A 10,279-nucleotide genomic window follows, 5' to 3' on the forward strand; every position below is an offset into this window, starting at 1 on the left:
CAAAGGTCAAAATCGTCATAGTATAGTAAGGCATAAAATGTCATAGTATAGTAAGGCATAAAAAGGTCAAAAATCGTCATAGTATAGTAAGGCATAAAAAGGTCAAAAATCGTCATAGTATGGTTAGGCGTAAAATGTCATAGTATAGTAAGGCATAAAAAGGTCTAAAAATATCATAGTATAGTAAGTAGTATAGTTAGTAAATAGTATATTAAGGCACAAAAGGTAAAAAATTGTCATAGTATAGTAAGGCATAAAATGTCATAGTATAGTTAGGCATAAAATGTCATAGTATAGTTAGGCATAAAAAGGAAAAAAATCGTCATAGTATGGTAAGGTGTAAAATGTCATAGTATAGTAAGGCATAAAAAGGTAAAAAAAATCTTCATAGTATAGTAAGGCGTAAAATGTCATAGTATAGTACGGCATGAAAAGGTAAAAAATCATCATAGTATAGTAAGGCATAAAATGTCATAGTATAGTTAGGCATAAAATGTCATAGTATAGTAAGGCATAAAAAGGTGAAAAAATGTCATAGTATAGTAAGGCATAAAAAGGTAAAAAAAAGTCACAGTATAGTAAGGCATAAAAAGGTAAAAAAAAGTCACAGTATAGATTGGCATAAAAAGGTCAAAAATCGTCATAGTATAGTAAGGCGTAAAATGTCATAGTATAGTAAGGCATGAAAAGGTAAAAAATTGTCATAGTATAGTAAGGTATAAAAAGGTCAAAAATTGTCATAGTATAGTAAGGCATAAAAAGGTCAAAAATCGTCATAGTATAGTAAGGCATAAAAAGGTCTAAAAACATCATAGTATAGTAAGGCATAAAAAGGAAAAAAATCGTCATAGTATAGTAAGGCATAAAAAGGTCAAAAATCGTCATAGTATAGTAAGGCATAGAATGTCCTAGTATAGTAAGGTATAAAAAGGTCAAAAATCGTCATAGTATAGTAAGGCGTTAAATGGTTAAAAATCGTCATAGTATAGTAAGGCGTAAAATGTCATAGTATAGTAAGGCATAAAAAGGTCAAAAATCTTCATAGTATAGTAAGGCATAGAATGTCCTAGTATAGTAAGGCATAAAAAAATCGTCATAGTACATATAGGCATAAAATGTCATAGTATAGTAAGGCATAAAACGGTCAAAAATCGTCATAGTATAGTAAGGCATAAAATGTCATAGTATAGTTAGGCATAAAATGTCATAGTATAGTTAGGCGTAAAATGTCATACTATAGTAAGGCATGAAAAGGTAAAAAATTGTCATAGTATAGTAAGGCATAAAAAGGTCAAAAATCGTCACAGTATAGTAAGGCGTAAAATGTCATAGTATAGTAAGGCATGAAAAGGTAAAAAATTGTCATAGTATAGTAAGGTATAAAAAGGCCAAAAATTGTCATAGTATAGTAAGGCATAAAAAGGTCAAAAATCGTCATAGTATAGTAAGGCATAAAAAGGTCTAAAAACATCATAGTATAGTAAGGCATAAAAAGGAAAAAAATCGTCATAGTATAGTAAGGCGTAAAATGGTTAAAAATCGTCATAGTATAGTAAGACGTAAAATGTCATAGTATAGTAAGGCATAAAAAGGTCAAAAATCTTCATAGTACAGTAAGGCATAAAAAGGTCAAAAATCGTCATAGTATAGTAAGGCATAAAAATGTCTAAAAACATCATAGTATAGTAAGGCATAGAATGTCCTAGTATAGTAAGGTATAAAAAGGTCAAAAATCGTCATAGTATAGTAAGGCGTTAAATGGTTAAAAATCGTCATAGTATAGTAAGGCGTAAAATGTCATAGTATAGTAAGGCATAAAAAGGTAAAAAAATTGTCATAGTACATATAGGCATAAAATGTCATCGTATAGTATGGCATAAAACTGTCAAAAATCGTCATAGTATAGTAAGGCATAAAATGTCATAGTATAGTTAGGCATAAAATGTCATAGTATAGTTAGGCGTAAAATGTCATACTATAGTAAGGCATGAAAAGGTAAAAAAATGTCATAGTATAGTAAGGCATAAAAAGGTAAAAAATCGTCATAGTATAGTAAGGCATGAAAAGGTAAAAAATCGTCATAGTATAGTTAGGCGTAAAATGTCATAGTACAGTAAGGCATAAAAAGGTAAAAAAATCGTCATAGTATAGTAAGTTGTATAGTTAGTAAATAGTATATTAAGGCACAAAAGGTAAAAAATTGTCATAGTATAGTAAGGCACAAAATGTCATAGTATAGTTAAGCATAAAATGTCATAGTATAGTTAGGCATAAAAAGGTAAAAAATCGTCATAGTATAGTAAGGCGTAAAATGTCATAGTATAGTAAGGCATAAAAAGGTAAAAAAAATCTTCATAGTATAGTAAGGCATAAAATGTCATAGTATAGTAAGGTATAAAAAGGTCAAAAATCGTCATAGTATAGTAAGGTATACAAAGGTCAAAATCGTCATAGTATAGTAAGGCATAAAATGTAATAGTATAGTAAGGCATAAAAAGGTCAAAAATCGTCATAGTATAGTAAGGCATAAAAAGGTCAAAAATCGTCATAGTATGGTTAGGCGTAAAATGTCATAGTATAGTAAGGCATAAAAAGGTCTAAAAATATCATAGTATAGTAAGTAGTATAGTTAGTAAATAGTATATTAAGGCACAAAAGGTAAAAAATTGTCATAGTATAGTAAGGCATAAAATGTCATAGTATAGTTAGGCATAAAATGTCATAGTATAGTTAGGCATAAAAAGGAAAAAAATCGTCATAGTATGGTAAGGCGTAAAATGTCATAGTATAGTAAGGCATAAAAAGGTAAAAAAAATCTTCATAGTATAGTAAGGCGTAAAATGTCATAGTATAGTACGGCATGAAAAGGTAAAAAATCATCATAGTATAGTAAGGCATAAAATGGTCAAAAATCGTCATAGTATAGTAAGTAGTATAGATAGTAAATAGTATAGTTGGGCATAAAAATGTCAAAAATCGTCATAGTATAGTAAGGCATAAAATGTCATAGTATAGTAAGGCATAAAATGTCATAGCATAGTAAGGCATAAAATGTCATAGTATAGTAAGGCATAAAAAGGTCTAAAAATATCATAGTATAGATAGGCATAAAAGGTCAAAAGTCATCGTAGTATAGATAGGCATAAAATGTCATAGTATAGTAAGGCATAAAAAGGTAAAAAATCGTCATAGTATAGTTAGGCGTAAAATGTCATAGTATAGTAAGGTATAAAAAGGTAAAAAATCGTCATAGTATAGTAAGGCATGAAAAGGTCTAAAAATATCATAGTATAGTAAGTTGTATAGTTAGTAAATAGTATATTAAGGCACGAAAAGGTAAAAAAAATCTTCCTAGCATAGTAAGGCATGAAAAGGTCTAAAAATATCATAGTATAGTAAGGCATAAAAAGGTAAAAAAAAAAATCATAGTATAGATAGGCATAAAAGGTCAAAAGTCATCATAGTATAGATAGGCATAAAACATCATAGTATAGTAAGGCATAAAAAGGTCTAAAAATATCATAGTATAGTAAGTTATAAAAACGTCAACATATAGCAAGGCATAAGAATGTCATAGTTCAGCGAGGTATGAAATGTCATAAAAATGTCATATCACAGTCTCTTAAACCACATTGCTGTGTCTTCTGACAGTTAAATCTGTTTACCATTGCGATGACGTGTGATACTGGAAATGGGCGGGTCTTAACGTAACGTCATTACACATCTAATTTAGCTGAACCTTTGCACATTTTGCCAGAGCATTCAGGTCCAGTGTAACAAACAGCTGCTTTTTTAAACCCCGGCACCCTTAATATCAATTAGGTTATGAACTGTTTTGTGAACTGTTTACCAAGCACGGCCCAAAAGAGCATATAAAACATTATAATGTGATTCCAGACTGTATCTAGAATGTCACAAAAGTGCTACTAATTTTGTCAATTTTGTCTAAAACTGGTTTGAAACATGTTCAACTAGTTGTAGATTAAACAGTGTCAATTTCTTTTACGTTATTTGTTGGTTAGGACATTCCATCACATCACGAGGTTAGAACAAATCAACCGTTCAACTGCAGCCATTTAAAAACAGGGATTCAGTAGACAGTATACCAGACAGCTCACAATTTCATACACGAGTTTTATGTATAAATTCACCTCAAAATTGGGTTAAACCTGACAGATTTTCTTATATGCAACAAACCGATGATTTTTGCTTGAGATCATGGTTGATGAGCATCTGATGATCAACAACCACAAGTCCTAGTTCATCGTGATTTTATTTACAACATCAGTAGGTGTAAATACCCACAAGGTTAAGAGCAACACCAGACATACAGTCAACTATTCAATAGCTTTTTAACAATTTTCTATATGTTTTTTTTGGACAAAAATACTAGGGAATATATTTAATCACAGTAGTTTTCTTTCAACAAAGAAAAGCAAATTTATATTGCCTGCTAGATCTTTATCATCAAATGACCCGCAGAAAGCATTGTTACTATAAGACATATACCAAAGTTAATTGGTTTTATTATTATAATTAAATCAGTTTTAGTTTAACTAGTTTAAAACCAGGTTACTTCAAACAACCAACACAAACAGCAGTCGAGTTTTAAAGGCTGCAGCCAAACTGTTAACATGCCTGTTACATCACTTCCTGTCTAACCTCCACTCCCTCCTCCTCCTGCACAAAGAGGAACTGGCATACGTCCCTTCACCTTTGACCGCTGGCAGGGAAGCAGAGGGGAAACATGGGAAAAGTAATCCACAGGTAAACCAGGACAATGACAGGAAAGGGTCGGATAGAGTGGGAGTGTGTGTGTGTGTGTGTGTGTGTGTGTGTGTGTGTGTGTGTGTGTGTGTGTTCACACCTCTCCTTGCGTTCCTCTCCTCCAGGCATCAGAGAAGATGGAGCTGACAACACTCTGGGAGCGGGTGTGGCCTGTTGACGTCATCTCTGAAACGCCACTGTCCGATTGGCTGGAGTGGTTGGACTGGGACTCTGAGGTGTGGACAAGAAGTAAGAAGTTTGTTTAACTTTTACTACTGATAATTATGCTTATTCTGTTTTTGACTAATTAATATTAATTCAGGGCCTTTGAGCCTGCCAGAGAATTCACTCCACCAATAGACCTGCAACCAATTATTATTTTCAATATCGTTCAGTCTGACGATTATTTTCTTGATTAATCATTAGACTATAAAACAGAAGAAAAAAGTCACAGATTTCCATCATGATTTCAAAAAGCCTCTTGAAATGTTTTGTTTTGTCCTACAAACAGTCTTGTTAGCATTTTGGTACATTCTCACATTTGAGAAATGACCATCACATATTTGGCATTTTTGCTTGAAAATGGACTGAAACTCTACAACCAAAGCAAGCAGGCAGACAAGACCTGGGAGGCTGGAGGAGCTGGATCCTGACTTGATGGAGGAAGACGATAGGGAAGACCAATCATAGGCCGCCTCTGTCCTCCTCATTGCCTCCTGGAAATTGATGTACAGCTGCTTCCCGTACTGATGGATGGAGAGAGAGAGACGACATGAAGATAACGACACTCACATTAACTACACTGAAGCAGCCTGATTCTGCACGGTTTCATTGCACCCGAATAGGCTGTTACCTTGGCGATGCGAATACTGTTGATCCATTGTTGGAGGGTTCTGACATCATCACAGCAGAGGTACTTGATGTACTGCGACTTCTTCTGGATCTGAGGGTGCTACACACACATACTATGTATTAGTTTACAGGATATTTTGTTTAATAGTAGTTTTACACTACAACTACCACTAGTACTAATACTACATCTCCAGTCATTTCTGCTACTACAAACACACTTAGTATTTCTAATATATTTATTGTCTAAAATTAAATTCAAACCTCTGCAGTATTAATACATTAAAAAATATATATTACTAATTATTATCAGTATTATTATTAATATATATTATATAAAATATATTACTATTCTATTCTGTATTTTCTTTGAAATAGAGGTGTAACTGCTCCATCACACCACTGGGTGGCACTGTAGGACAACAGTGCCACCCAGTGGTCAGTAGTAAACTATCCCAAACCTCAAGATGCTTGTGGGTTTGTGTGTGTGTGTGTGTGTGTGTGTGTGTGTGTGTGTGTGTGTGTGTGTGTGTGTGTGTGAGTGAGAGAGAGCGTGTACCTTCAGCACCATGCAGTAGTCTGTAGGGGCCTTGTACTTGCTCTTGTAGTCCTGGCCGTGGTAAACGTTAACATGATCCAACTGGAGAAAACACACCAGGTCTCTGGATGCCTGCACAAACACACACGTTTAAAGTTCAAGTATCACAGTATCATTTTTCAGTCTTACAATTAAAAGAATCATTGCTGTTAAACTTTCTGTTCATTACACACACCTTGGCTTTGCCCTTGGGGACGTAGTAGATGCCAGAGGCCCTTAGCAGGAAGTAGCGTTTCTTCCACGACTTCTTCCCATCCTCTTTCAGCCACAACACTCCCTCCATCTCAGGGACGGACACTGAGCTGCCGCCGAAACACTCCTGACACAGCAAAAAAAATACTTGTTGCTGCTTGCTCATTTTAAACCTGGGCCACATTTTCACTAGTTGAACTAAAGAACATATTTTCTGCACAGTAAAGGATCATTCACCTTATTTGCTTTCTGGGCCATCTACCATTGCAGGTAAACTCAGTTTCACTTTGCTGCTGTTCTCATAGTCATATCAATATCGTTTATTTCTATATGGACATTAAGCAAAACGCAGAGTGGGAGAAAAATAAACCGAAGTCAGTGGCTTGAAAAACATGCAGAGTTGGTGAGGTGCCACTGACTGCTGTTTGTTTTTATTTATATGCCACTTTGCATGGCCAGAAGACATTACTTAAGAGAATTAAACATGCACTCTAGTATCTTCAGTTGGTGTTTCTGCTCAGTGTGGAAGTCTATCATGTCAGACTGTTACTGAAATTGTGTGCACACGCCTCAGGACCTGGTTTCCATTCGCACGACTGAAAATTTGTGGGTGAAGATGCATTTGAGGAAGCAGCTGTGTGCAAGAGGAGAAAACACACTGACCTCTAACAGAGCCTCTTTGTTTCTTTCGGCCATCTCGCACGTCTCCTTCCGCCCCAACAAATAGTTCTGCAGCGGACGGGAAGCAGGAACGAGAAACGAGAGACAAGACAAGGTCGCAGGTTAGCAACATGAAAACACACCTGTGTGAACCACCGCGTGTGTTCATGTGTGTGTGTGTTCATCTCACCTGGGGGTTTTTGAACAGGGCGTACTTCTCGATGCGTTCAGTGAACATCAGGCGGTTTTGACTGTCTCTGGTCCAGTTCAGCAGGTTCTCCACCAGGTTCTCATGATCCTCGAAGATCCGCTCTGCGCAGGGGGAACCAGATATTTTACTTTGATTTTCAGTTCAAGAAAATCTGAAGGAATCTGTTTAGTGTTTTTACTTTGGATATAAACACTGCTGTCATATTCATCTTCATTCTACCTAAAAGGATTTAAAACCTTTTTATTTAAAAAAAATAGTCTTGTATCTTGTTTTTGCATCAACTCTGTCAATGTCAAATTACGCAGCAAACACAAGACTTTTAATCCACAAATATCCGTTTTGACTTTGAAGACATCTGATATTTTCATGTGTGTGCATCTCCAGACTCGGGCCTCACTACATTTTATATTTCAATAGAAGAAATAAACGGATACAGCAAATATTCTACTAACTATAAAACCTTTTATTTGATGGTGCATTAAATACCATGAGCACCAACAGCAGCTGCTATGACGTCTCTCGTCACGAGGCAACAAATCGCTGCACCAGCCGCTGAAATCATCCAAAAATCCTAAAGTGAATTTCTTGTAAAAATTGGAAAATGAAGACGAGTGTTACTTCAGGGACCTGATAACCTCACTCTCCTCGCTGCTCTATAGAAGCAACGACATGACTCGTGGCAATCTGCTGTCCTCATTCCTTCTCTCTCTCTCTCTTTTGAGCTCAGTGTCTCAGCCCCGGCTGCTTTTCACTGGCTTTCACATGTTTTCCTCCGAGGACTGAAACGGACAAAACCACGTCAGCTGTGACCCACATCCAATCTGTGGACGACCGTGTTGTGTCTTTTTTATTTTCTTTTATTAGGGGACAGATTGAGTCAGAACCTGTGTGAGTGCACAGAGCTCATCCTGACAATATTGACTTTGTACTACATGTCAGCATTTACACACGTTTACTGTTGTGCTTTATTCCTTCAGTACATGACATGTTGTTGTTTATGTCAGCTGGTCGTTAGATTCTCCTTTCATCCTTTCTGTCTGATCCAAAAGTTACTGATTATAACTTTATCAGCATCTCATGAAAATGCATGAATGTATTAATCAGTGAGTCAGCCGAGGTAACAACAGACAACTGCTTATTCTGCCCAGTGTCTAAAGTAGTGATGTAGCTCTTCACAGCAGGACAGCAGCACTAATTAGTTTTTATCTTTGATCATTTAAGGGCGTTATAAAGTTTTGTAATTAAGATCCAAGACATTTCATTGGTTTCCCTGATAATTTAGCTCATGTCAGTTACAGTATGTCATCATTTCTCACACATTATAAACATCAGTCTGAGAGATGGATGAGCCATAAAAAGCTAAAACTTCCTGTCCGTCTTCGACTGCAGGCAAATAAGACGAACAGGTTTATAAAGCTGCAACAATAAGTTCATTATTCTGATCATTTTATAAGAGGTTTTTTTTAAGCATCTTTGCTGGTTCCAGCTTTTCAAATGTGACGACTTGATGATTTTCTGTATCACATGACCATAAAACTGAACATTTTTGTGTTCTCGACTGTATCAAGGCGCCTGAAGGCATCACTATGCATTGTGGGAAATTATCCATCAACCATCCACTTATCAGCATTTTCTGACATTTTTTAGGCAAAAGGATTAATTGATAATAAATAATATTAAGGTAGTTGCTGCCCGACATGATTAATAATTCAGTAATCACGAAGAACAAATACTAGCACTACTACTCCTACTGAAAATAATAATAATTGTTTTTCTTCTGATCATAATCAGGACGTGCGCCTAGTTTATTTCCTGCAGGGTAACCAGTGGCAGGTCAGAGGTCATGATCCGACAGGAAGTCATCTCTCGCCACAGGGCACTCAGCAGGGTGCTGGTGATGCTGGTGTGTCTGTATGTGTAGAGGGGGGGGGGGGGGGGGGGGGGGGGCTGTCACAGGGTCCCGCCCCCCTGCCCCCCCCCCAGCTACAGACACCAGTGGTTCCCTTCATTCCCTTAATTAACACAGGGGCTGATTTAAATGTTCCTCAGGCTGAATCCTGGTCCTCAGTCCAGGTTTTAAAAACTCACACAGAGTAGGTTCGTGTCAGTGAGTGAAGGTTCAGGTTCGACTGAAGTGAACGAGGTAGAACGAGCTTCACTTTACCTCCTCTCTCTCTTCCATAACGATGCTGACTGGCTGTTCAGCAGAAGCCCTGAAGATGTAGGTTAGATCACACGCATCACTGCGCCGGACCCACATAAAGACTCTGTGTGTGTGTTGTGTGTGTGTGTGTGTGTGTGTGTGTGTGTGCATGTCACAGAGCGTTAAGTGGAGCTGAAGCTCGTAGTACAGTGTGTGCTGGCAAACACACGTCTCACCCCAGCCCCCGAGGGGAGGTGTGTGTGTGTGTTGTGTGTGTGTGTGTGTGTGTGTGTGTGTTGCTGAATATCTGTTCAGTCTGACAGTCACTGCTGAACACAAGGAAAACGGACTGAATAAAAGGCCCCGCCCCCTCACACACTGACACACCTGGATATATCTGGGATGGGCTGCACCAGAAGTTTGACTCTAATTACTTGTTTGCTGAATCAGTGTCACTCAAAAGGCTTCAGTGGCTCAGCGTGTAAAGCCATTAGAAATTACTTCAATCTGTTGCTATGGTAACAATAAAGCATTCAACAATGGAAACACAAAAGTCACAGCAGCATTTCCAAAATAAAAGTCCAACACAGTCCTTTGGACAGTTAGCTTTTTAGGTTTTACATTATTACATGTTATTAAAATTATGTTTTATTAATTTATTATTATTAATGTAATCATGTGAAATATTTTACCTGCCTTACATTAACCTTTGCTCAATCTGTGCCACTTATATACTATCTATCTATCTATCTATCTATCTATCTATCTATCTATCTATCTATCTATACTTTATATTCCATATTATATTATATCATGTGAATATGTTGTAGTTAATTAATATACAATGTTTGATTACAAT

At 36.5% G+C, this 10,279-nt stretch overlaps 1 protein-coding gene across 5 annotated transcripts in view; it reads right to left on the reverse strand.

The window, feature by feature from the left end:
- The window catches only part of raph1a (Ras association (RalGDS/AF-6) and pleckstrin homology domains 1a), an 80,528-nt gene that overhangs the window by 19,185 nt on the left and 51,064 nt on the right, over positions 1–10,279 (reverse strand). For all 5 annotated transcript variants that reach the window (XM_056389008.1, XM_056389010.1, XM_056389006.1 and 2 more), the window contains 7 exons: positions 7,257–7,378; positions 7,070–7,135; positions 6,390–6,533; positions 6,176–6,286; positions 5,621–5,719; positions 5,393–5,513; positions 4,868–4,998 (listed from right to left, as the gene is read on the reverse strand). In XM_056389008.1, coding sequence (XP_056244983.1) covers positions 4,868–4,998; positions 5,393–5,513; positions 5,621–5,719; positions 6,176–6,286; positions 6,390–6,533; positions 7,070–7,135; positions 7,257–7,378 — 794 coding nt within the window. The remainder of the gene's footprint in view (positions 1–4,867; positions 4,999–5,392; positions 5,514–5,620; positions 5,720–6,175; positions 6,287–6,389; positions 6,534–7,069; positions 7,136–7,256; positions 7,379–10,279) is intronic.

This window comes from Seriola aureovittata, chromosome 11 (assembly GCF_021018895.1).
Source record: "Seriola aureovittata isolate HTS-2021-v1 ecotype China chromosome 11, ASM2101889v1, whole genome shotgun sequence".
NCBI classification, from domain to species: Eukaryota; Metazoa; Chordata; class Actinopteri; order Carangiformes; family Carangidae; genus Seriola; species Seriola aureovittata.